This window comes from Gopherus evgoodei, chromosome 11 (genome assembly GCF_007399415.2).
Source record: "Gopherus evgoodei ecotype Sinaloan lineage chromosome 11, rGopEvg1_v1.p, whole genome shotgun sequence".
In the NCBI taxonomy this organism is placed as follows: Eukaryota; Metazoa; Chordata; order Testudines; family Testudinidae; genus Gopherus; species Gopherus evgoodei.
Genome location: NC_044332.1, coordinates 6,936,625 through 6,963,080, shown reverse-complemented (window position 1 = coordinate 6,963,080; position 26,456 = coordinate 6,936,625). Strand labels below are relative to the sequence as shown.

At 48.1% G+C, this 26,456-nt stretch overlaps 1 protein-coding gene and 1 long non-coding RNA gene across 2 annotated transcripts; one reads left to right on the top strand and one right to left on the bottom strand.

The window, feature by feature from the left end:
* Positions 1-220: 220 nt before the first annotated feature.
* On the bottom strand, positions 221-6,390 carry LOC115659632. The gene is made up of 3 exons (XR_004002610.1): positions 6,117-6,390; positions 3,809-4,381; positions 221-235 (listed from the first exon to the last, which is right to left on the bottom strand). It is a non-coding gene; the product is annotated as an uncharacterized LOC115659632 (long non-coding RNA).
* Positions 6,391-7,998: 1,608 nt separating this feature from the next.
* LOC115659631 (zinc finger protein 772-like) lies at positions 7,999-18,539 on the top strand. The gene is made up of 4 exons (XM_030580067.1): positions 7,999-8,032; positions 14,721-14,803; positions 17,323-17,449; positions 17,725-18,539. Exons 1-4 carry the CDS (start codon positions 8,029-8,031, stop codon positions 17,835-17,837), a joined length of 327 nt encoding a protein of 108 aa, XP_030435927.1. The 5' UTR covers positions 7,999-8,028; the 3' UTR covers positions 17,838-18,539.
* The last annotated feature ends 7,917 nt before the right edge of the window (positions 18,540-26,456 follow it).

Sequence of the window (26,456 nt, the reverse complement as noted above, 5' to 3'; positions counted from 1 at the left end):
CACTTTAATCCTGCACTGCAGCACGTCCCGGTCATGGCCCCTTTCCATCATGGCCCTTGATACCTGCCCAAAAGTATTGTAATTCCTACGGCTGGAATTAAGCTGGGATTGCACAGCTTCCTCCCCCCAAATACTGATCAGGTCCAACAACTCACCATTGCTCCATGCTGGGGCTCATTTGCCACGTGGAGGCATGGTCACCTGGAAAGATTCACTGATTGCACTCCACACCTAGCTGAGTAAACAGGAAGGGGATTTTTAAAATTTCCAGGGCATTTAAAAGGTGGGTCTGACAGTTGGTCACTCGAGGCCAGGGCAGTAGAGGTTGAACTGATGAGTGGAGTGACTAGAACAGGTACTCTGGGATACCTCCGAATACGTCTGGAGGCCAATTACAGCGCTTTTGGTGGCCACACTGGCGGAGCAGCACTCCAGTCTTTATTCCCCTTGTCGAGGTGGAGTACAACCAGCACTGTAGCTAGGGAGATACAGCGCTGTATGTGCCTTGCAAGTGTGGACGGTGAGTGAGTTGCAGCGCTGTAAAGCCACCACCAGCACTGCAACTCTCCAGTGTAGCCAAGCCCCTAGACTGGTGCCTGTCAAAATGGGAGAAGTAAGTGCACAGAAGGAAAGAGTAGCAAAGAATATTTTCACTGCACTGGTAAATCAGATGAAGGAAAAAAGGGAACAGATCACATTAGGAGACCGGAGCTACAGCTCAATTGCAGGAGAGTGAATAAAAAAGAATTTCAAAGTAAACAAACAAAATCAATCAGGTTAACACCTAGAATTGATGCATTAACCAATGGAGTTGCCCAAAACCAGTTAACTGCAGTGAAAAAGGGCATTCCTGCTATCCATTTGGCAGGCAGACAAAAGCAACAGACACTAGGAGAACAAACTGAGGTTTTACAAGAGCAGGTAACTACCCCCACTCTCCAAGTCAGGATAAAAAAACAAGGGTGCGGTTCTCAACTGTGCAGGTTCCCAACTGCTTTGACCCATGGAACCACACTCTGTGCTCATATCTAAAAATATAACTTTCTTTCTCAAATATTTTTACATATCGGTTAAGTTTTTTCCTTTATATGCTTTCTCAGTTTGCTGAACTTGCTGCTGCTGCCTGTACCTTCAAATACCTTGACAGAGTAAGGGCTTGGCTACACTCAAAACTTCAAAGCGCTGCCGCGTGTGGTCGCAATGCCAGCTCTGGGAGAGAGCTCTCCCAGTGCTGAACGTACTCCACCTCCTCATGGGGATTAGCTTGCAGCTTCCAGCGCTGCGGCGCAGTTTACACTGGCGCTTTACAGCGCTGTATCTTGCAGCGCTCGGGGGTGTTTTTTTTCACACCCTGAGCGAGAAAGTTGCAGCGCTGTAAAGCGCCAGTGTAGCCAAGGCCTTAATCTCCCTTGGCTCAGGTCTCACTATCTTCCTAGGTTGCTCTTCACTCCCCCCCTCCACCATTTTCCTCCGCCTCTCCTCATTTCTCTCTCTCTCTTTGTTTTAAAAGTTAGTTTTTACAGAAACCTCCAAAAGATAAAACAATTGAAACCAGAACAAAACAAGAAACAAAAAAGAAAACAAAGTAAAAAAAAACTTTACTTTATCTAAATCCAGTAAATTAATTATTTTAACCCTTCAGGGATGCAATAGCCAGAATTATTCCTAACTTTCTTGAAGATATGGTTGCCAAGCAATCAAAATGCGCACTCTGCTTCTAATTCTAACCACTCACTAATATTTGAAACATGGGCTTTTCTTATTTCCATGTAGCAGAGTTTTAATACTGTTAAATATAAAGTAATGCAAAATTCCTTGTTACCAAATTAAAACAATAAATTTGGCAAATATTAATATATTTATTAATTTTTTTGTTAAAAGTTTTAAGGTAATAACTTTTTATTCAAATGTTTAACCCTTTTTAGTTCTGTTTGCCTTAATTTGTATAGTTATGAATAGAACTCTGGCGCCATTTGTTTTTAATTGCAAGTTTGTCCTGTATGCCATGTGCATTGTCCTGTGTCACATGACTATTTATTATTATTTTTATTTTGCTGCAACAAAAGTCAATTTTTTACCCTTTTAAAAATATATCTATGTGGTACCCCACTATTTTAAGATCATGGTTGGGGTACAATTGTAGTATTATTAACACTAATTTTTTTGTGCAAAGTTCAAAAAGGTTTCAGTTACTAATATAGGTACATATATTTTTGCCTCAACAAATAATGCAATTGCAAACCAAAAGAATTCTCATTTATTAATCACAGTTTTGTTTTAAAAAAAATTATTTTGTTATTCAAAGAAAAATGTATGGGGAAAACCTCAAAATTAAGGTAAAGATAATATTAACAAAATGTTAATTTCTTGTTTGGGTTTTTATAATTTTTTTTCATTTTTAAATATAGTTATACGACTGTGATAGCAAAAAATGTTTAAAAACAATTTATGCATAAAACTAGCCAAACAATTTCAACAGGTTTCCACCTTTGGCTCCCAAACACAACAAAGCATCATGAAAGCTTAATACCCTCAAAGTATTTGCATGGACCTGTATTTAAAATTTATTTTGGTTTAATTTTATAGGTGATTTAATCTTATACACTTTTATGTTATGTTATGTTAATGGCAAGCAGTGCTTGTTAAAGTTTGTGCTCCTAACAAGAGTGAAATTAGTATCACAAGCAAATTAACTCTAAAAAGCTTGTTAAAAATTATGTTATTGACTCTTTTGCTAACACAGAATGTTCAGTAGAGAAAAAAAGCAATACATCTTCTCATACAAAATTGTAAGCATTTATTTTAGCCTTTAAGCATTAAATTTAGTATAAAATATTAGTAATGTACCTCAAATGAAAATGAATGTCTATACAACAATTGCAAAAGTATAGCTTGTGTTATAAAAGACTCGGTCCCTATTACATTGTCCCTATGTCAAGGTTCCTTCCCCACTCTGAACTCTATCTGTGCACAGCAGGCGCTACCAGGGCACAGTTGGGCACTCATTCTTCCAGGGCTTTGAAGCTGTACAGGCAAAAACTTGCAGCTCCACTGCTCCAGAGCTGCTCTGTGCTCCAGCTCCAGGCTCCGCTCCAAAGCCCTGACTTTCTTCCCATCATAGTACATGTCTGACCAGTGCAGGGCAGAGAAAAACAGTGACATCACCTTACATTTTAATCTTGAACCATTTATTGAAATGTTGTCAGGCCAAAATTGATATCTGTAAAATATTGTAAAGGCTTTTCTCTTCCCCATCCTGTGAACATTGAAGAGCTGGGCAGGAAAGTTAAGATGAGTGCTCCCCTGCTTCTCTCCCTCTCTTTGGGCTTAAAAGAGAAGGAGAGAAGCAGAGGAGCACTTGGTTTTGGATTATACAAAACTTTAAAATGTTCAAGACAGGTCAAAGGCCACAACAGTGTTTGTGGGAAGGACTCCTGCAATGTTTGATGGTAGCCCTGACTGCTGTAAGACCTTTTTACTTTTGAATAAGAGCATCCACACAGGGGTTTAAGGCACTGTAACTTATGTGCATTAACTTCACAACCAGTACAAAGGCATAACAGGATACTTCATTATAAACCAAAAACAAAACAAACTGATTTTGGCAGTGCAGAGCAGTAAGCTTGTCAGAATTAAGACCATCCCCAAACGGTATCATAACAAAATACCTAGCATACATAAAAGGCTATGAAATTAAATAAAGTAGAAACAATTCAGTAGAAAAATTCAACAGCTATGAATGCCACAAATGAAGTTACAGAAGAATAAAGTGTGGACTTCAGTGTTTGCAGGATGGGGGATTACTTACCAAAAATAAGGATTTTTAATCATTTTTCAGTTCCAAGGTTGTGTGTGGGGGCGGGGGGCAGAAATCACATGTCACTGGAGGGCCAACACAATATTGAATGTTGTAGAAATGTAAGATCACCTGGGGGATATGGATTCTTTGACGGAGGTAACAGTATGTGTGTGTGTGTATGGAGCTAGTGCATCCTAGAGTCTCAGAAGCAAGAGGACAAATAACAAAAACCAGTAAGTATAGGGTTTAATTTAATATCTTTTTCAATTCTTGTGGCTGTCAATTTATCATGGGATTGTATATCAAAATGTAGAAAAGGTTTAGTAGAAATTTGCCTTTGAGAAGGATTTTAGAGAAGGTAGATTTAAAAGCCCTGAAAAATCTGACCTTGAGTGAACATTTGGGAACCAAGTTCTACACACAAGGGGTGACATCCTTACTCATGAGGATGCTGGACAGAGCGGCAAAACAATGGTTGACAAAATAATCCCCAGTGGTGGATCAAAGGAAACTGAAGCAGTTTTGTCAGCAACCCAGGAAATCAGTTAATCTTGAAGTAACATGATCCCAGAGAATAAACTTCTGTTATAAAAAGAACAAAAAATGAGAATTAAACTGTAAATGACTGTATTGCAATTACCAACAGGAAATAGCACACTAAAAACAGATGTGATTGCTGGAGATACTAGCAACTATTAATATTTTCAAAAATTGTTTGCTAATAAAATATAAATAGCACAATGACATCCATCTTCACAATATTATCAAAGGTAAATGATGAAGTAAATTATTTAATGGTGTGAAGCTACATTTACAGCAGATAACAAGAAAAGGAGACTAACTATGTTATGAGGCTTTATGCAGACAGATGGGTGTAGTGTATTATATTGCTCCACATAGCAATGTGCTACTGGTAGCAGTTATTGATACAGAGTGGATTGTAAGAAACTGCTTTTATAGTAAACAGCTACCTGATGTAGCAAATGCCTACGGGTAGCAGTTTCTTGCATTATAACCTATGTGAAATTGCTACTTGTAGAGATGTGCTATCTGTAGCAGTTACTGATACATCTGGATTGTAAGAAACAGCTTTTGTAAAAAAGAGGTGCTGTCTGTGAGGGGAAATAAAAAAAGCTGCTTTGCCCCCCACCATTTTTGCAAACACCGGTGTCTCAGTCACACTGGGGTAACCGCTACCCCCCTGCCCCTGCCTGTGCTGGGTTCTGCCCTCTGTCATCACCTCGCCTCAAGCTTAACTCCTTCTCCCCCTCAGCCCTGATTTTGCCCTTTAGCCCTTCTCCTAATCCTGCCTCCAGCTGCTTGACCTGTCAACTTTTGTCCCCTGCTCAGACCCTGGTCCCTCCCCTGCTCTGATTCACCCCCTTTTCAACCCAGGGCCACCCGGGGGGGGGGAAGTGGGGCAATTTGCCCCAGGCCCCACAGGTGCCTCCAAAAAAATATAATATTGCAACTTTTTTATGGAAGGGGCCCCCAAAATTGCTTTGCCCCGGGCTCTCTCAATCCTCTGAGCAGCCCTGTTTTAACCCCTGTAAATTGCAGTCACCAGATTTTTACCCCTAATAAGGGCAGAGTGAAGGCAGTGGCTTCAGCAGACGTTACTGAGCATGCTCAGTTTGTACAGAAAAGCCACTGCCCCCTCAACAAACTATTTTGCAAAGCACCGGTGTCTCGGTGCCACTGGGGTAACTGCTACCCTCTCTGCCCCTGCTTGTGCCAGGTTTTGCCCTCTGCAAACGCTTCGCTCCTGGGCTTAACTCTGCCTGCTCCCCCCCGTCCTGATTTTGTAAATTTCCATCTCCTGCTCAGAACGTGGCCACCCCCCTGCTCCAATTCGCCCCCTTTGCCACTTTTTAACCCGCCAAAAGCAGCTTGCAGAATCTTAAGGCTAATAAGGGCAGAGTGAAGGGCAGTGGCTTCAGCAGATGTACTGAGCATGCTCAGTGCACAGGCAGTAGCACATTCCTACTGGAAGCTCCTACCCCTGGTTCCCCCCGCCCCCGCCCCCAGCTGTTTGCCCCTGCACAGACTCTGCCCATCCCCCCTCCGGTTTGACCCCAGGCCAGCAAGACACGGGCCCAGCCCCGGGAGGGGCCTCAGCAGATGGGACCGAGCAGCTGGAGGAGCCAGCCCAGCCCAGCCCAGCCCGTCGGGCGCCTGCAGCAGCGCTGGGACCGGCCGCCCCGGCCCGGGAGCGGAGCTGGGACGAGGGCGGGGGGGGGGGGGTGCAGAAGCACTTTCCTACCCGGCCCCGGCCCCGGCCCCGGCCCCAGCCCTAGCCCTCGCCCCGAGGTCTCACCCCGCCTTGCCCGGCTCGGGAGCTGCTGCGGGCGGGGCCCGGGCTGCGCTGGTCCCGGGCGGAGAGAGCCCCGGGGCGGGGAGCGCTGCAGGCAGCCGCGGGTGGGGCTGGAGCAGCGGAGGTCGTGGGGGATCCAGGTGCGGGCGGGGGGTCAGTGGAGTGATCCGGGCGCCGTGGGGGGCTCCGGATGCGTCGGGCTGGGCAGACTGGCGGGGGGAGAACTCCCCGCCCCCCCCTTGCGGAGGAGGAGCCGCGATGGGGCCGGAACGGGGAGGACGCGGGGGTGGGTCTGACCTGGACCCAGCCTGCAGTGGGCAGGGAAGAGGAAGTCCCGGGCTGCTCCTCCCCCCCCGCAGCCCAGCTAGGACCAGCGACTGAGCCGGCGCACAGGCCCCCCCCCCGTCACTAACTCGCCTGGGCTGGGCGCCGCCGCCCCGTCCCGCCACCACAGGCAGCCGGGCTAATCCGGGAGGAGAAATCTGGGCGCCTCCCCCGTCACCTCTGCACGTGTCCGGGCTGGGGGCTTCCTCTGCGGGGCTGGGAGCAGCCCCCGGGCCCGGCTCCGCCGGCAGCAGCTCCGGGCCGGAGACCCAGGTAACAGGGCCGGGCCGGAACGTGACTCCGCACCGCGTCCCCGGGAGCCCGGGATCTCCCCGCGCCCCGCCCCGGGGTCTACTCCCGCTGGGACCGCGCCGCCCGGGGCTGAGATGGGAAAAGACACGGCGCGGGGGGGGGGCAGTATGGCGGGGACGAAGGGAAAAGGAGGGTGGGGGGCAGAGAGACCATGTGACGTGGGGCAGATTTACCCCTCTGTGCAGCCAGGACATCACATGGAGAGGAGAAGAGCAGGTGCCCATATGGGGGTGTGTGAAATCCCCTCTGATTTTACCTCTTCCCTCTCCCAGACTGATCAGATCCTCCCAGCTCTGCCCCATTGCTCCAGAATTAGCAAATAGGGCTGTAAAACCCCTGTCGCTTTCCCTTCTTCCCTCTCCAAGGTTTGAGTGCCTCTGTTCTCGGCCACAGAGTTTGCCCCATTCTCTCCCCAGTGCAGAATTTACAGTCTCCTCAGATTTGGGGGGTTTCCCACCCATTTTCTCTGCAGCAATTTGTCCTTGTTCAGGGGAGAATTGTTGCCATGAGTCATTTGCCAAGTAGGAATGGGGTGATGGGTGCAGTTTGGGAGAGCTGTGGGGCACAGCTGCATCTGGGGTGGGAGCCAGCAGCAGGGCATGGAAGGGAGGCTGCCCAGCCCCACTGATTCCCTTTTTCCCCAACCCCAGGCCCCTTCAGCCACTAGCTGCCAGTCCCATTGCCAGACCCCACTGCCCATCCCCCAAGGCCTTCTGGCTCCTCCACCCTCCCTGCTCCTGTTAAAGCAGCATTGCCCAGGGCTCCCTGTTGCCCCAGTGAATGTCAGGCAAGGGGAACCCATCTCTTTGTGCTGTTTGTTGTACACTGCTGTATGTTAGACCCCCAAGTAGGGCCCCAGGGCGATGGGTGCTCCGGCCTCCACCCCCCAACGGATTTTCTCCCCCAGCCCTCAGAACTGCCACTGGTCACGTAGCTGCTCGGAAAGCAGAACTTGTGACAGGAAAAAGCAACCTTGTGGTCGGCCAGCCTGGAGGGACAAAGTTCCCCTCACGACGGTTGCTTCCTGGGTAGGGATGTTGGGGCCCGACTGCCTCCCTTGTATGGGCATATGCCACTCGCGACCCCCCAATTGGCTTATCACAAATTATGACGAAAAATTCGCTATATATTGCCGGTCCCCTCCTGGGGACGGGCGGAGAGACCCCGAATTCCTGTCGAAACCGTATCCAGGCCTGATCAACCTGAAGATTCTCTCTCGGCTCATGCGTTTCCTGAAGCCTAACCGCTTGCCGGCCGTAATGAAACTTTTGTGGTTTGTATGTGTAAGTAGAATTAGCTGTTAAGTATTCTGTGCTGCTAGATAAGAGGCAAAGACTGATTCCAGCCGCCCCAAGGCTCCTGCTAGGGGAAACCCGTTGACCAGGAAACCTTGAAAGCAAGGGGGACCAGTCAAGCCTCACAATTTGTTTAGTGAGATTAGCTGCTGCATTTATGATTACTAATAGCACCAATATCACTTTTACTAACCCCTGGAACGACCTGAATAATTACTGGGACTTGGAAAAATACCAGGGCCAGCTTTTATTTGTAATTGCAGTATTTGTATTATTTGTTTTGGTAGTATATTGTAAGCCCAAGCTGTAACTAATCGTGTTGTCCCTTATCCTAGTCTGTGACTCAGCTAATAAATCCTCATTCTCTTTAACACTAAAAGTGATTGCTTGCGTTTTCTCCGTCGCTACCCGTGGGCACTTGACACCCCCCCCAGGGCATCCAGTGATCGAACCTCAGCCCTACCCCAACGCTCATTACCCGGTAGATAACGGGCACCTGGTGGCCATATTGGTGGAGCAGGGGGCGAGAGTAATCAGGAATCAACACTGTATAATCCCCTAGTGGGGCACTCACCTTTGGAGGATCTCCAAGCAGCAGAGTGCAGCATCCCAGACCTTTTCTCCAACTGCTGTTCCCTGCAGGCTGCTGGCCAGCTTGGTGGGAATTTCATGGTCGGGCCTCTGGCCAAGTCCCAAAGTCTCAATGAACCCTTACCGGGGTTTTAGAGTCCAGCAAAGAATCAGTCTACTTCTCCTCACTAGGGCTTTCAGCCCCAGCTCTGAGCCCTTTAAATTCAGCCCTTTGATCAGGCTCCCAGAGGAGGCCTGTCCCCTTTTGGGAGCTTACTCCATTTTACCTGTTGCCAGGGGAACCAGGCCCAGCCATTACCCCAGGTTCCTACCCAGGGACCCTATACACAGAAGCCGTGTACCGCTCACTCCAATCCATCACTACTATTTTCCCTGGGCCTCTTCCTATGGGGCCCTTGTATCTACAGCCTTATCGTAGTGCCAGCATCCTCAGGTTCTTCTCACTCATCAGGCCAGGGAAGAGCCCCCTTGCTTTACTCTTCTGGTCCTAAGCCATGGACTGACTGACCGGCTGTGCCCCTGCAGCAACTTTTATCTGAGACTGCTGGGCTCTGAGTACTTACTTCTGTGAGGCCTGTGTAGGCACTTGGCAGACCCAGAGGACCCACCTTCGCTGCTTCCAGGGGCGGGATGTAGTAAGATCCTAGGGAACTGCAAAGGCCAGCTGCATCCCATCACAAATCCCCTTAAACGTTCCCACTTTCCCTCCAATTCTTCAATATCAACATAAAGTCCCCCCCCAGATGTTGATGTTTTTCACTTATATTAGGAAATGTTTAGTTTTTGCCCCATTTTCTCCTCAGTTCTAAAATATTGACAGAAAATTCTTGAATGTTTTGCCCAATTTTCTCTCTCGTTATCTATGATTTATTATCCCCTGAGATTTTCCCCATCTAACCATCTGATATTAACATAAAATCTCCTCAGATGTTGTACTTTTCTTAAATCCTTGAATATTGATTTCCCCTTTTCTCCCTAATTATCAATGATTGATATGAAATCCACCCTGATTTTACCTCTTCGCCGTGTATCAGGTATTGGTATAAAATCCCTAAAACTTTTCCACTTTCCTCTAATTTGTGACAAATTTCTCATATTTTCCCCTTTTACTTTTTAATTACTGAACGCTGGTATCACATTTCAGGTTTTAGCATTTCCATCAATTATTACTTTTAAATAATCATTTTAGGCTTCAAGGTGTTCCCCATATTTTTCATGTAAAGTCTCTTCTCCTTTTTGGAGGGACCCTGTTGCCCTGAGTCATTCTCCATAGTGGAGGTTGCAGAGGGGTTAAATTCCCCAGTGATCAACTTTCCCCCTCCCATTTGAGAATTATTTGTTTCCCCTTTTATCTCCATTAAAATCCACAGGGTTGCTGATCAGAGTGACTTGCCCCATTCAGATACACATCCCAAGCAGGGCCTCTCACTATCTGGAAAATGGTGTCTCCTAGCTGCTAACAGGAGAGGTGTTTGGACCCTGACTGAATTTCCTTTCCTCAGATGGTGCAAGACAAGGGGTTCACTCCCCTCAGGGGGCTGCTCTGTGTGTGGATGCATCCCTGTTCCCCTGGGCATTGCCCAGAGCAGCTGAGACATCCCATCCTCCTGTATTAACTCACATTCCGATAGCTGCTTTCATCAAAAGAGTCCCCAGAGCCTGTGGTGAACGGTCACCCTGAGGGATCTCTTCCTGCAGTGCTGAGACCCAGCCACCTCTGGGGTGGGTCCATGGTGGCCATTATTAGCCAGTGACAGGGCATGGAAGTTTATTGAATCTTCTGGCTCCTCCATCCCTTCCTGTCTCCTGTTAAATCAGCATTGGCCAGGGCTGTGTGAATGGCCGGTCGGGGGTGGTGATAACTTTCTCTCCATTGATCAAATACTAATATAAAATCACCACAAATGTTGTTTCTCTTCCCCTTCAGAACTGTAGGATGTTCAGGGTTTGGAGGGAAGATAGTTGCCCTAAGTCCTTGCCCCAGATGTAGGGAGTGGGGGAGGGGGAAGGCATGGAACCTCCCCTCCCAGGATATGTTTAAACAGATTTTGGTGTCTTACCCTCCCCAATGTCACATTTCTGATCTCATTGACTCCAGTGTTGCTGTGAGGAAGGAAAAGGAGTGACTCTAGATTAACATGGGAGCCAAGGAAGTGGTGTCCTTAGCCGCTGTCACCAGAGGGCTCTAGCTGTTGCTAAGGGAGGGGAGGCTGCTCTCTCTGTCTCTTTACTCAAGGTATCAGGGTTGAGTTTCTTGGGTGGGATGGTGCTGCCTCTCCTGTGATCTGGGAGTCCAGGCTGAGCCGCTGCTGCTCCGCAGCAGGGTCTGTGCTGTGGAGAGACCTTCATTAAAGCCTCCTCCATTCCCAGTCCGGGCGGGTACTTCCTCCAGTGGCTGGAACTAGCCCCCTAAGGCAGCCCCAGGCTTTGCCAACCCCAACTGCTGAGCCGGAGACTCCAGGTGACAGAGAGAGACAGTGGGGATGGTCAGAAAAGTGACTCTGTGCAAATGTCACCAGGAGCCTTGGATCTCACAGCCCCTGGGAATCTGCTACTTGTTGTTAATGCACCTGTGGGTGGGATCCGAGCTGCCTTAACAGCATTGAAGCCACTGATCTCCTGCCAGGATCTGCCCAGTGGCAAAACTGGGGATTGAGAAGGGGAAGAGACTGGCTCAGTGGGGTTCCTCTTTGTGTATCTGGGGGGTGGAGGTGCCAGACAGGGAAGGATGGGGGAAGGACAGAAATGGAGGGGGAGGCAGTGTGAGTTAGGAGCAGTCAGGAAATGATGGTGGGGCAGGAGGGAGAGCTTAAAATCCCTTCTGATTTGCTACTTCCCTCTGAAAGATTTATAAAATCCTCTCCAATTCTGTCGCATTTCTCTGTAATTATCAAATATGGATATATAATCTATGTCAGGCCTGCACAACTCGTAAAGCAGCGAGGGCCATATTAAGCCAAAGAAAACAGCTGAGAGCCGAACCCCCTCCCCCATCACCGCCGAAACACTACCACCACCCTGCCCCTGCCAAAACATAATACACACCCTCTCAGTGCTGCCTGCACCGTGGAAACAAACCCTCCTTCCTCAGTGCTGCCCCACTGAAACAGCTGTGGGCCGAAAAGGAAGGTTTAGGGGGGTGGGGTGATACTTAATTAAGAATTTTTCAATTAAAGCAAACAATTTTGAAAATTATTTTAATTTTTTTATGAATCATGGAAAAATGAAGAAAACCTATTCTGTTGAAAGAAAACATTTGTACTTTTCATAATTACCTTTCAAATTTAATGAGGGATATTACATCTCTTTTCGGCAACAAGCTTGTCATATTCAGGGATCATATTTGAAGTGGATATTTTCATAATGTCTTCCAAGTGATCGTCAGTCAGAGAAGAACATTACTTGTTTTTATTCATGTTCATGATGGAAAATGTTTGTTCACATGTGTAAGTGCGTCCAAAAATGCTGAACGTTTTCAGTGCAACTTCGATAGGATTCTTGTCTTTTTCATCATCCAGACAGGCTGCTTTCTCTATGCTTATTTCAGTAAACTGCCAAACACTGAAGTTCAGTAACCTCCAACTGCAAATCTAATGGCACTTCTTCTGGATCCACAGAAAAGGGATCTTCAATGAGCTTCAACTGGATGTCGTCTTCTTTAGACAAAATAAGTCTTCTGTCAAATTCTTCAGTCAAAAGATTGATGTGCTTTGCATATTTTTCTCCTTACTCAGCGTGTTTGTGCTGAGGGATACACTGTGCACAAGTGGGAAAGTGACACATTTCACCTTTTGACAGCTGGCTTCTGAAAAGTTTCAGTTTCATTTTGAAAGCTTTCATTGCTGCACACACTTGAAATATAAGTTGACTTTTTCCCTGAAGTTGAATGTTGAGATCATTCAAGTGTGCTGTAATATCACAAAAGAATAAGAGATCTTGATTCCAGGACTCATTTTCGAGCTCTGGGAATTTTATTGGCCCATTTTCTAGGAATTTTGCTACTTCCTCTTTCAAAGCAACGAAACGTTGGAGCACTCTTCCTTGACTCAACCACCTCACTTCCGTATAGTAGATTAAGTCTCTGCACTCGGCGTCTAGCCCTTCAAGAAAGGCTCAAAATGTCCTATGTTTTAATCCTCTAGAACGAATGTAGTTTGCAATGGAAGCTACCACTGACATTACATGCTCAAATTTTAAGACTTCGCTACACAAAACCTGCTGATGTATAATGCAGTGATGTTTGGTTATTTGTCTCCCGATAAATTCTTCAAGAAGAGTAACTGCTCCAACATTTTTTCCATACATAGCTGGAGCACCATCAGTACAAATGGCCACCAAGTTTGTGAAATCTAATCCCGAGTTATCATTCATGCACTTTATCACTTCACTGGAGATTTCTTTTCCGATTGTGCCACCTGTCATAGAGTACATGCCAACAAGTTCTTCAGTAATTTGAAAGTTTTTATCAATACCTCTAATAAAAATAAGAAGTTGAGCGGTGTCTTTTAAATCGGTGCTTTCATCCATAGCTAGGGATTAAAAGCAGAATTCACTGACTCTCTGCTTTAACTGATCACTTAGATTGGTAGAAATGTCAGCTATTCGTCTCTGTACAGTCATGCGTGATAGACTGACATTCTCAAATATTCCCTTCTTTTCTGGACATAACTCAGATATAGCAATCAGCATACACTTTTTTAAAAGCTCGCCTTCTGTAAAGCATTTCCCAGCAGCAGCAATTTCCTTATCCACACCCCTGCCCCCAAACAACCTCCCGGGACTCCCACGCCCCATCCAACCACTCCCCGCCCCAACACCCCCCCTCAAACTCCCGACCCATCCAACCCTCCCCACACCCCCTGACAGCCCCCCACAGAACTCCTGACCCATCCAGCCCTCCCCCTGCTCCCTGTCCCCTGACTGCTCCGATCCCTCTCCACACACACACCCTGACAGCCCCCCCAAATCTTCCGACCCATCCAACCCTCCTCCATGCCCCCAGACAACCCCCCGGGACTCCACCACACTGCTCCAGCGCTGGCTGTACGTGGATCCAATCAAACAAGCTGCCGAGCGCAAATCCCCTCCCCTGCCGCTGAGGCAGGAGGAGCGGGGGAGCAGGGGACGGACTCTGCCTGCAGGAGGCCAATGGGAGCAGCTAAATCAGGCCCAGGCGCCCAATCAGCCATGCTGCACTTTGCATGAGAGGAAGGGAAGGGAGGGAGGAAAAATCCCAGACAGCTGCAGCGACCCTGGGCGAACCCGACAGCCCCACTGCGCTGCTTGCCCACGGGCCACACAGTGAGTCCACGCGGGCTGTATGTTGTTCAGGTCTGATCTAGGTCGATTTTTTCCTTCTTTTCTCTCAAATTATTGACAGTTTCTCCATTCAGCTTTTGCTCCATCTTCTCCAGTGTCAATTTAAAATCTCCTCAGATGTGGGGTGTTTCCTACCCCTTGTATCTGCAGTGCTTTGTCCTTGTTCGGTAGGGAATTGTTTCCCTGAGCCATTCCCCAGGTTGGCCATTCTCTACTGGCAACGGGGCATGGAAGGGGCACATGAGAGGGAGTGAGAAGCAAATCTCCCACATGGAGACTGCCCAGCCCCAGGTTACCCAGTCCCAGCTACTCCTTCACACCATAACCCAACTCTGCTCCCCCCTATCCCCACTGCCAGTCATCCCCTGCTGCTACCCCCTCCCACTGCCAGGGAACTGCCGAGCCGCATACCCCTTTTTTCCCCCCTTCAAGCTGCCAGGCTAGGGCATGTGAATGGTAGATGGGGTAGAGAACTATCCTTTTCCGTGTGTTTATTGAACATCCATATTCACTGACAACTTCATTAATGCGTCGCTAAGGGTGCCCAGTGTTGTCCTGAGCCCTTCCAGCACGTCGAGTTCAGCAAAACTCAAACCTCTCAAATGTAGGAAATCCAAAGCTATATCGGTCTGGTGTAAACATAAGTGTTTCTCAGTGCAATAGGACCTAGAATGTCTGTTTGCAGGGAGAATGCCTGGGATGAATGGAGAATGTGGTATGGACAAAACTTCTGAAGTTTCACCAGTTACCCTTCTCACCCTGACAGGCTGCAGAATAACATCCACATTTTGCTCCGGATCGTCCCATCCTCCTAGGGGAAAGGAAATGGCATCAGTGGAGCCGGCTCATGTAAGCGATTGTCTGGGAGCTGGTGGTGGATTCTAGCAGGAGGGAGAGGGGCAGTAAATGCACAGGAGAATGGGAGCTGCTGGAGGTGGGAGCAGGGGGGCAGGAAATAGACAATGTGGAGAAAGGGAGGGGACAGGGTGTGACCATCCTGCTGGAACTAGTTGACTCTGGGGCTTGTTTTTGAGGTACAGACTCATGTGGGTTGGGAGTGGGACTTCCCCTGATTGTGGAACAGGAAATAACCCCCCTGGCCAGAACTGGGAAAACTTCCCAGATTCCCGGTGCTGGAGCCTGAACCTACCGATACATTTTGTTATATGCTGCTCCCCTAATCTTTGTGTCATCTGCAAACTTTATCAATGACAATTTTATGTTCTCTTCTGGGTCATTGATAAAAATGTTAAATAGCACAGGGCCAAGAATTGATCCTTGTGAGATCCTACTAGACACAGACCTACTCAACCATTGTTCTCCACTTACAATTATGTTTTGAGACCTATCAGTTAGCGACTTTTTAATATTCTGTACCAAGTCAAGTGCCTTACAGATGTCTACATATATTACATCAGTGCTATTACCTTTATCAACCAAACTTCTAATCTCATCCAAAAATATGCAGTTAGTTTGCTAGGATCTAAACCTATGTTGATTGTTTTTAATTGTGTTACCCTTCTTCAGTCTTTTATCAGTACAATTATCAGGTGCTCCATTATCTTGCCTGATATCAATGTTGAATGGATAGTCCTATAATTACCTGGTCATCCCGATTTCACATTCTGAATATTGGCACAAAACTATCTTTATTCCATTCTACTGGAGTTTTCCCAGTGTTCCAAGACCCACTGAAAATCAACAGCAATGATCCAGTGAGCTCCTCAGCCGTTTCTTTCAAAACTCCTGGATGCAAGTTATCTGGACCTGCTGATTTTAAAAATGTCTAACTTTAGTTGCTGCTGTTTAACATCCTCACGAGTTGTTACTGGAATATAAAGAGTGTCATTATCATCTGTTTGTTTTTTCCCCAGTAAAGAACAAATGTATTCACTGAGCACTTTCGCCTTCTCTCTATTATTACTGATAATTCTATCATAGTAATGGACTAATGCCATTGTTAGAATACTTTGTTGTTAATATACTTTAAAAAATCCTTTGTATTGTCTTTAACTCAGCTGGCCGTAGATTTCTCCCTCTGTCCTTTTGCTTCTCTTATGAATTTTCTACAATTCCAAGCTGCTGACTTATCCTTTACTGTCGACTTCCCCTTTCCTCCATTTGCTATCTGTTGTGTTTTTATGGTTAGGGTTTTGGGATTCCTACCAGGGACTGTCCCTGGACCCTGCTGGGGTTCCATCTCCTGTACCACCCCCTGGTTAATACGTGTGTGATAAATGTGAAGGGCCTCTCTCCTTCTACCCTCACCCGGGTGCTTTCTGGCTGCTCTGAGTGGGACAGGGATTGGAGTCTGCTACTGTATCCCCTTCCCAGAGCATTCATAGAATATTAGGTTTGGAAGAGACCTTGGGAGGTCATATAGTCCAACTCCCTGCTCAGGACCAACAACAACTAAATCATCCCAGCCAGGGCTTTGTCAAGCCAGGCCTTAAAAGCCTCTACGGAAGGAGATTCCACCACCTCCCTAGGTAACGCATTCCAGTGCTTCACCACTCTCCCAGTGAAATAGTGTTTCCTAATATCCAACCTAGACCTCCCACACTGCAACTTGAGACCATTGCTCCATGTTCTGTCATCACTGAGAACAGCTGAGCTCTAACCTCTTTGGAACCCTTCTTCAGGTAGTTGAAGGCTGCTATCAAATCATAGAATATCTGGGTTGGAAGGGACCTCAGGAGGTCATCTAGTCCAACCCCCTGCTCAGAGCAGGACCAATCCCTAGAAAGATTTTTACCCTAGTTCCCTAAATGGCCCCCTTAAGGATTGAACTCACAACCCTGGGTTTAGCAGGCCAATGCTCAAATCACTGAGCTATCCCTACCTCCCTTCTTTTCTGCCGACTAAATAACCCCAGTTCCCTCAGCCTCTCCTCACAAGTCATGTGCCCCAGCTCCCTAAACGTTTTCATTGCCCTTTCCTTGAACTCTTTTCAACCTGTCCACATTCCTTCTGTAGTTGGGGGACGCAATACTCTAGGTGTGGCCTCATCAGTGCTGAATAGAGGGGAATAATCATTTTCCTCAGTCTGCTGGCAATGCTTCTGCTAATACAGCCCAATATGCCATTGGCCTTCTTGGCAACGAGGGCACACTGCTGACTCATATCCAGCTTCTTGTCCGCTGTATCCTCAGGTCCTTTCTGCAGAACTGCTGCTTAGCTAGTCGGTCCCCAGCTTGTAATGGTTCTTGGGATTCTTCCTTCCTAAGTGCAGGACTCTGCACTTGTCCTTGCTGAACCTCATCAGATTTCTTTTTATTCATTTATTTATTTTACTGACCCTGCTCTCCTGTGAATACTGGTGTTGTCACTGGCAGCAGGTACTGAGTGGGCGACTTTTTTTCTTTCAGGGGTCAGTGACCTTTGAGGAGCTGGCTGTGTACTTCACGGAGGGGGAATGGGCTCTGCTAGACCTTGCTCAGAGAGCCCTCTACAGGGAGGTCATGCAGGAGAATTATGCCACTGTGGCCTCACTGGGTAAGAATTCCTGTTCCCTTGGTCTTAGAAGCTATGGGGTCTCTACAGAACCCGAGTAGTAGTAACTCTAGGCCTTTACTCAGCCTGTAATTTTTGACAGGTTTCCATTCCCCACTTTTTGCCTTATGTCCATCCCCAGTGTCATTTCTGGACATATGTATATTTGATGTTGTCGGCCATTTAAAAAAATATATAAAGCTTAGTTTAATTTATCCTCATTGGATGCATTAAAACTAATGAATGAATAGAGCTTTCGTCTCTTTCCTCATTTGAAGGGGACTCTGTGCAGCTGGTACAATTCTTGATACAGTCCAGTAAACAAGGGAACTACGTGGTGCATGGACGGCGTGACAGTCAGATGAGCCCATCTTTTGACAGGCGAGCGTAGGAGGTTGCTGCTCAGGAGTCCATGGGTGAAAGGGAAACGGAGCAGTGGGAGGGGAAGAGAAGGGGAGTAGAGATTGCTGGGGTGCCAGCAGGTGGGTAGGGCTGAGAGCAGTGGGAGGAAGGAAAGGGTAGTGTGGAGGAAGGGCACCAGGAAGGGGGCAGTGTGGGTCAATGGGAAGGGGAAGAGGTTTTGGGGCTCTGGAGCTGTGGGGGATCCCAGGCCTTTCACAAAGAATCCGTGCCCAGGCCTTGTTGCTTCAGAGCCTACGCTCCAGTTTTAGTTCTGTTCAGTTTTGCTTTATTTTACAGGTTTTTCCCCCCAAAATATTAAACTCTGGTCCTTCATCCACCACTCACTGCCCCTCATGCAATCCCTCCCTCCTTCCCCGTATCTACCCACTGCAACCCTGGCCACCATTCCTGAGTCCTTGCTGCCTTCCTCCATCCCAGAGGACAACCGCTGCCCTGGCACAAATGTGCTGTTTGTCGATGATGTCACAGGGTGGCAGTGAGAGCTCTGGGGACTTGTCAGGTCTTTTCTCTTCCCCACCCTCATCTCCAGCAACCATGGTCTGCCTTCCCTCCGGGCTTTTTGGATCTTTTAGTCAGTCCCTTCCGAGACCATGTGGCCTAGTTCTTGTTTTTCACTGTCCCCTTTTCAGAGGAATTAGAGTCTATTGCTCCTGAATTCTAGTGTCTAATTCCCCAGGCTGCCCCAGACGTGGGGCGGGGTGTGTGTTAATACACCCTAATTCCCCCAGAACTGCTTGTCTGATGTCACAGGTCTGAGGGAAGCTACACCTTTGACCCCCTCCAGAGTCTGCTCAAGGAATGCCCTCTCAGGTACCAGACCTCCAGCCATCACCTCTCTGTGGGCAGGGACATGGGAGTCGCTGCATGTTGACCAAGGTTTGAGGCTTGCAGTCCCCTCACCCTTCATTGCATTCACTGGCCTAAAGTCCAGCCCCTGTGCTTTGCTTCTCTCCAAGGGCTGTGACCAGTGTGTGTGTTGACGGATGTGGGAATTTTGGTAACATTTCTGTTATTCCAATACATCCCTCGGCTGCCCTCTGTATTTGGTGTTGCTCAGCTCTGAGTGTGAAGAGCTGTGGCAGGGTGATACAAATGGCTCATGAAGACACTGACTATGACTAACCCATATCAATGGAAGACCTTACAGAGTCCCCAGTAACCCCCAGGACTGAACACTTGACACCTATCACTGAGAGGTTCCCAGCTTGTCTGGGCAGAGCGCACATGAACTCAGCATGTTCCGAGGAGCAGGAAGAAGTGGGCTCCCAGAAACAGGGAGCTTTCCTGGAACTAAGACAAAGGGACAGACACAGGGAAAGGACACCCAATGGGTTCCTACAGCAGTGTGGCTCAAGGCTTTGTCCAGTCTGGATTATGTCTTAACCTTTACTTCTCTGTGCTAACCTAAGGACTTGCCCAGGCTGCGTTCCAGTTGACTAATAAACCCTGCTCTTTTTGAAAAGGCTGCTGGGTATCAGTGCAGATACTTGCTGGGCGCATTAATCCCTGAAGAGTGTAACAGTCTCTGACCAGGAGTCTATCTCAGCTGGACTTGCTGGGCACAGCTCACTGTGTGAGGCAGGAGAGCTGGAGCCCAGAGGCTCAGTCTCAGAGGCACTGAGGCTGCATAGCCTACCCTGAGGGAAGAGTGGGACCCATTGGGGATTTGTCAGACTGAAGGGAGGTTCCTCTAGGGACTGTTTAAAAGCTGAGGTATAGGACAGACCTGAAGGATCCATGACAGATGGTGGCATCTGGTGGGATTCTGAATGCAACAGGAGGATTTTGCAATAAGTGATTTGCAGCAGTAAAAACAAGACTAGTCAAAGGAAAGACGAAGAAAATGAAGTATATCCACCTCCCTAAGAAGTATCAAAGGGGTAGCCGTGTTAGTCTGGATCTGTAAAAGCAGCAAAGAATCCTGTGGCACCTTATAGACTAACAGACGTTTTGGAGCATGAGCTTTCATCGGTGAATTCCCACTTCGTCAGATGAATGTAGTGGAAATTTCTAGGGGCAGGTATATATATGCAGGCAAGCTAGAGATAATGAGGTAGTTCAATCAGAGAGGATGAGGCCTTGTTCTAGCAGTTGAGGTGTGAAAACCAAGGGAGGAGAAACTGGTTTTGTAATTGGCAAGCCATTCACAGTCTTTGTTTAATCCTGAGCTGATGGTGTCAAATTTGCAGATGAACTGAAGCTCAGCAGTTTCTCTTTGAAGTCTAGTCCTGAAGTTTTTTTGCTGCAGGATGGCCACCTTAAGGTCTGCTGTAGTGTGGCCAGGGAGGTTGAAGTGTTCTCCTACAGGTTTTTGTATATTACCATTCCTAATATCTGATTTATGTCCGTTTATCCTTTTCCGTAGCGACTGTCCAGTTTGGCCGATGTACATAGTAGAGGGGCATTGCTGGCATATGATGGCGTATATTACATTGGTGGACATGCAGTGAATGAACCGGTGATGGTGTGGCTGATCTGGTTAGGTCCTGTGATGGTATCGCTGTTGCAGATATGTTCATCTGGAAATTTGACACCATCAGTTTAGGATTAAACAAAGACTGTGAATGGCTTGCCAATTACAAAACCAGTTTCTCCTCCCTTGGTTTTCACACCTCAACTGCTAGAACAGGGCCTCATCCTCCCTGATTGAACTACCTCATTATCTCTAGCTTGCCTGCATATATATACCTGCCCCTGGAAATTTCCACTACATGCATCTGACGAAGTGGGTATTCACCCACGAAAGCTCATGCTCCAAAACCTGTGTTAGTCTATAAAGTGCCACAGGACTCTTTGCTGCTTTCTCCCTAAGAGCATCACAGAGCTGTGCAGTGGGAGAGTGTTCAGTGTTGGGAATTACACAAGGCTCAGCCGAGTGCATGGCTGGAGAAGGATGATCGGATCAAGAATTAGGGTCCAAAGCCAGGTGGGATTTTGAGAGAATCCCAGGACCACAGAGGCACCTGCAGCAGGGGGGCATCCTGGTGATCCCGTTCCCCCTTTGCTAGAGTTGAAGCAGTGGGAGTTGGAGCGGAAAGCAAAGGAGGAACAGAGACTATCAGACTGTGAAAGGCAGCGAGCTGACCAAGAGAAAAGGGTAAACATGAGGAGGAGCAGAGGAAAAACCAAGAAGAGCAGCAATAGCATGAAGTGGGAATGGAAAAGCAAGAAGTCTCTTGGGGGGAGAGTGGGGAGAGACCAAAGGAAGCCAGTTCCCTAGGAGCCCAGATACGAAATGGTTGGCCCAGCTTAATAGGCTGGGGTGGGGGGATGCGGTATAGATGCCTACCTCACTGCCTTTGAGAAGGCTTGTGACTGGAACCAGGTTGATCCTGCAGACCATCTTCTCTGTGATCCCTCCTACTTGGTGCCAAAGTGATAGAGGTGTATAGCCAGGTAGGTGGGGTTGATACTGGAAACTATGAACAGGGCTCTACTGCATAAGCTTGAATTGATGTGTGGCTTATAGGAAAAGGTTTTGGGATATGCAAAGACCCAGGGTTCATTGTATATGGAAACTGCCGCCCTGGTGGTGAAATATCTCTGCAAAGCAGGTAAAGAGGCAGGTGTCACTACGCTGGAAAGTTTTTATGACCTAGTGAGGTTAGAGCAACTCTGTGAGATGTGTCTCCATGAGCTTCAAATGTGAGTAGTGGACAAGAATCCTGAGGATCCGTGTAGCACATTCCAGGTGGCAGATGAGTTTGTGGACAGTAGGACCCAGAGTGAAGAAAACCAAAGGGTGACTGGACCAAGTTGGTGACCCAAAAGGTGGTGGTGGGGGGGGCTACACAGGGGCACCCCAGAAGTGGGATTCAAGTAAATTGAAACCCGGAGTGACAGGCAATGTGGGTAGACGAGCTCCAAGCGATCCTGAAAACCTGACATGTGGCATCTGTAGGAAAATTGGGCCTACGTGGGTGCGCTGCTCAAGGCTGGAGAAGATGGGTTGTGTCCAGGCCCGAGGGGCTTACCCATGCTGTGTCCAGCCAAGAAGGCTGCCTGTAGCTCAGCCTCATCTAGTGAGCTATGTGACTGAACTTCCGGAGGAAAGCAGTCTCACAGCCATCTCCTCTGGGTGAAAGGGTGAGCTGGAGGATGAGCTCCCTCCCCAGGCACTGGGCGTGTGTCCGGTGTGTTCAGACTCGTCATTCCCAGCAGGAGTGGAAGGTGGTTACTGGAGGGACTTTACTTGGGTGGAGAGATGCTGGGAATGAGAGACCCCTTGTCAAAACCCGTGTGGTAAAAACCCCACTGAATGCTGAAAGGAGGCACAGCCTGGGGCAAGGGGCCAAAGGTGAAGCCATTTGCCCTACCTGTGGCTCATGTCCCTGTGCAGACACAGGAAGGAGCCATGGGCTAGCTAGGAATGGGTTCTCCAGGATCTCACTGTGACTCTATCGGGGTTCCCAAGGTGTCTGGGGTGAAACACTACCAGCTCCATGCAGTGTGGGAGATCCTCGGCTGTGCCCACCAGGGGAAGTTCTCCCAAACCTGCCAGCTTCTGGCAGCACAAGCACACTGATGTGCTCTACGCGTTCCCTCTGCAAGCTAGCAGTTAATGCACCCACCTTGTTACACTGAAGTACCCACTCCCTTGTCTTCTGGGCACCCACTCTGTACAGTGATTTGCTGCCTCGATAGGAAGCAGTGCACCCTGGGGTCGCCAGCCTCCCTCTGCTTAACACATTCTTGGTTGCTTCTCACTAAAGAGTCGTGTGGCACCTTATAGACTAACAAACATATTGGAGCATAAGCTTTCTTCGGTGAATACCCACTTCGTCAGACGCATGTGGAAATTTCCAGAGGCAGGTATAAATATGCAAACCAGAATCAGTCTGGAGATAATGAGGTTAGTTCAGTCAGGGAGGATGAGGCCCTCTTCTAGCAGTTGAGGTGTGAAAACCAAGGGAGGAGAAACTCGTTTTGTAGTTGGCAAGCCATTCACAGTCTTTGTTTAATCCTGAGCTGATGTTGTCAGATTTGCAAATGAACTGAAGTTCAGCAGTTTCTCTTAGCTAACTCAGCACCTACACTCATGCTTCATTGACCATGGTCCATCAGTGCTTGGGATGTCACTGTGTTGGTGCGTCTCTTGGTAGGAGACAACTTTAAGCATAGACATGTGAACAGTTTTGTAGCGTAGAGCAGGCCTGTAAATAGTGTGACTGCACTGGTATGTAAAAGGCGGTGGAGTGAGACAGTGTAAATAAACTTCAGAGTGGTATCTGTGCAAGAAAAGGTCTCTGAGTGGTCTGTGCAAAGCCAAGAGGACAGGCATAGTGAGTGCTCCATCACACGTGGGGGCTTGTCTGGCATCCTGCCTTTCTCCATGTGAATAGATAACATGACAAGCGAGATGCTGGAAAAGTTTGGCAGTCCAGGAGATGGAGGAAACTTTAAAATGGCAGGTTGATGACCTTGCAGGCCTTCATGCTGTTCCACCATTTGAGGAAGAGAGTCCTTGCTCACCCGTCAGGCTGAGGAACTAAAAAGCATGTGGGAATATATAAGGAAGGAATCCCTGATGCAGCAACAGCTATTACAAAATATGGTGAGTCCTGTGGTGGGAACAGCAGCTGGGCACAGGGGATTGGCCTCTGCAAGATGGACCCCACAGTTGACCCCAATGGATATTTGGTCTCATTTGGGATGGTGGCTATGGGGACAGGATGGGAAAAGGGAATATAGGCCCTATGGCTAGCTCCCTGTTGAACAGGGGAAGCTCAGGCAGCTTCCCTGACACTCAGTGATGAGCGGGAAAGGATCTACGAAATGGTTCAGGCAGCTGTATTAGATTGGGTGGGCCTCTTGGCAGAAAAGTACTGGCAAAAAAATTTCAAGCCGCAGGATGGACGGGAGGATTATGACCCTGGACATTTGCCCAAAACTGACAGACTGGGCCACTCGTTGGCTAAGGCCAGACACCCAGTATGTGGCCAACATTATGGACACTCATTCTTGAACCGTTCCTTTAAAATCTCCCAGACAGGAGCCCATTATGGGTCAGGCGGCATGAAACAGTCACCCTAGATGCGGCAGTTAATTAACAGAGTTTGCAGAGGCAGACATTCCCAGAAGGGGTTGGTAGTTTAAGAATCTGGATCCAGGGAGGAAGATCAGGGAAGCTACATCAAGAAAGGGAGCTGAGAAAAAGAGAGTAGAGGCTGAAGAAATGGTGGGGTCTCGGCTGATGATGTCTTACAAGTGTGGGGGACCAGGACATATGAAAAGAGACTGCCCATATATAGAAGCTGGGTTTACAGAATTCTGTGGTTGGGCCGGGACTCGCTGGGCAGGGAGGAAGAAGGAAATTACTGACCATTTAGATAACATTGAGAAGGAGCTATCAAAGGGATCTGGTAGACATTGCCTCAGCCTTTTTACTAATCAGGCATGAGTTGGTGAAACCCCACTGAAGAGTGAGGCTCAAATATAGAAATGGGGGTAAGAAACTGCCCTGTGGCACAGGTGCCCTTGGAATTTCAGGGGAAGTTTAAATGGAAGCCAGCTGGGGTAGTGGATGGGTTACCCCATCTCCTTGTGTTAGGCACAGTCAGGAACCCCTTCCTATTAAGGTTTCAAAGGGGCATCTGGAAACCCTGGAGGGAAGGAATGACACAGTTAAGGGAAAGAGCCATTAAGCACAGAAAGGTCAGAAAAGATCACACAGGAGAACACAAGCCAGAGAGAACATAAAGAAAGGTGAATTCCCCAAGAGATGAAGAAGGAAGAAGAAAAGGAAATAGCTGCAGGGGATAAAGTTAACCCAAGCTCATTAAAAGCAATTGAGCGGGTATTGGAACTGCTGCCTCTGAATTGCCAAGGAGGGGGGACCCGCAGGAGCAGCTTGGAAGGCTTGCAGAACAAGAGACAATATATAGAGACCATGAGAAGGAGGGACACCAGCAAACTCCCCCCACAAAACAAAGAGGTTGAGAATGAAGTGTGTGTATCATTCCCCTCTCCCCACCACTCCAGTATGAGGACCTGTGGGTTGAAGTGAAATTATGAGACATCCTCTGCCCACCACATATGACTTTAGTGGGTGGAGAATGGATGGGCCCTACAAAGGGATCCTAGATGAGTGAACAGGAAAGAGTTTGCGTAACCCACAGCTCAAAAGCAGTAGTGACAGACAAAGGGAATGTAACGCATACATACACCCAAAAGACCTACTTGGTAGGAGATGGGGAGAAACTGGGGAACAGAATTTTTACCACCGTGAGGAAGCAGCTTGAAGCCAGTTGAATACCAAGGCCCTAGAGAAAGCTGACTCTGCAGTCTTGGTAACTGTAGTGGGGTGCTTACCTTGCTCCTTCCCTGAAGGGCTTAAAACAGCCCTGGGAGAGGTCTGTGACAGGGAAAGCAGCTACTAGGCTGACTGAGGAAGCAGCGGCAGTGGGGCCATGCCCCAATCAGGCATCAGCTCGCCCTGTAAAGGAGCTCAAGCAGATAGTCTCTCTCTGTGTTCAGAGAGCAAAGGGCCTGGCTGCAGGGAGGTGAACCAGGTATCTGAGTGGAGCAGGGCTGAGGAAAGGCCAAGGGAGCTGGGGAGCTCCAGCCTGGAAAGCGCTAGGCTACGGGCTGGTAAGGCCTATTAGATACTGGGTTGCAGGGGCAGCCCTCGGGTAGCCAGAGGCAGCAGGTCCAAACCCCTTTGCCTGTCATGAGTGCTAGTCTGCCCCAGTGAATAGGGGCTAGATGAAGACTGGGCAGTCATGAAGACTGAGATGAAGTGGGGATAGTGGTTGGGGATTCCTCTGGGAGGGGGAGACCCAGAACTGTGGGGGTACTGCCAGGGGGCAGCACCCAGTTAAAGGGGTACCGGGGTCCTGGGAGGGACACAGGGGGCCCAGTGGTAGCGGATTACCAGCCAACAGAGGGCTGGTGAGCTAATTCCCATGGATGACCAGCTGGAGGTGCTGCAGGGGTGAGTCCTGCATCATTACACTAACACTTGTAGCTGAGACCCAAGAAACAGATAAGACCATGCAAAGAGTGCGATCTGCAGCTGAGAGACACAGAGGAGACTTGCTGTGGGTGCTCCAGGATCAATTGCTCCAGGAGGTGTGACAGCTAAAGAGGGATTTGGAAGCAATAAAGCACACTATCTGGTGGAGGCACAGCTCATAGACCTCACTGGGGGTTGGAGCAAGGTTTTTAAGGGTGGGGGACATATGTGATATGGTTTCCTCCCCATCACCTGTAAGACAAAGGACAGAACCTAATTAGTTATGTGCTGCACCTGGGAAGTGATTAACTGATTGCCTGCTGGCCAGAGGAGGGGGAGCTAGATGGAAAGAGGGTCTTGGCAGTGAGGAGAGCGAGAATATTTTCTGATCCTAAAATGAAGTTCCTTTGGAAAATGAAGAAAAGCCTAGTAGGGAGGGAAAATGGATCCAAGTAGAAAAGAAAAATAAAATAGATGCAGACTCAGATGATGATACCAGCAAAAAAGGAAAGCTGAGGAAGGAACTAACCTGAACTGTTATAACTAAGGGCTGGTCTACACTATGGGGGAAAATCGATCTTAGATACGCAACTTCAGCTACGTGAATAATGTAGCTGAAGTTGAAGTATCTAA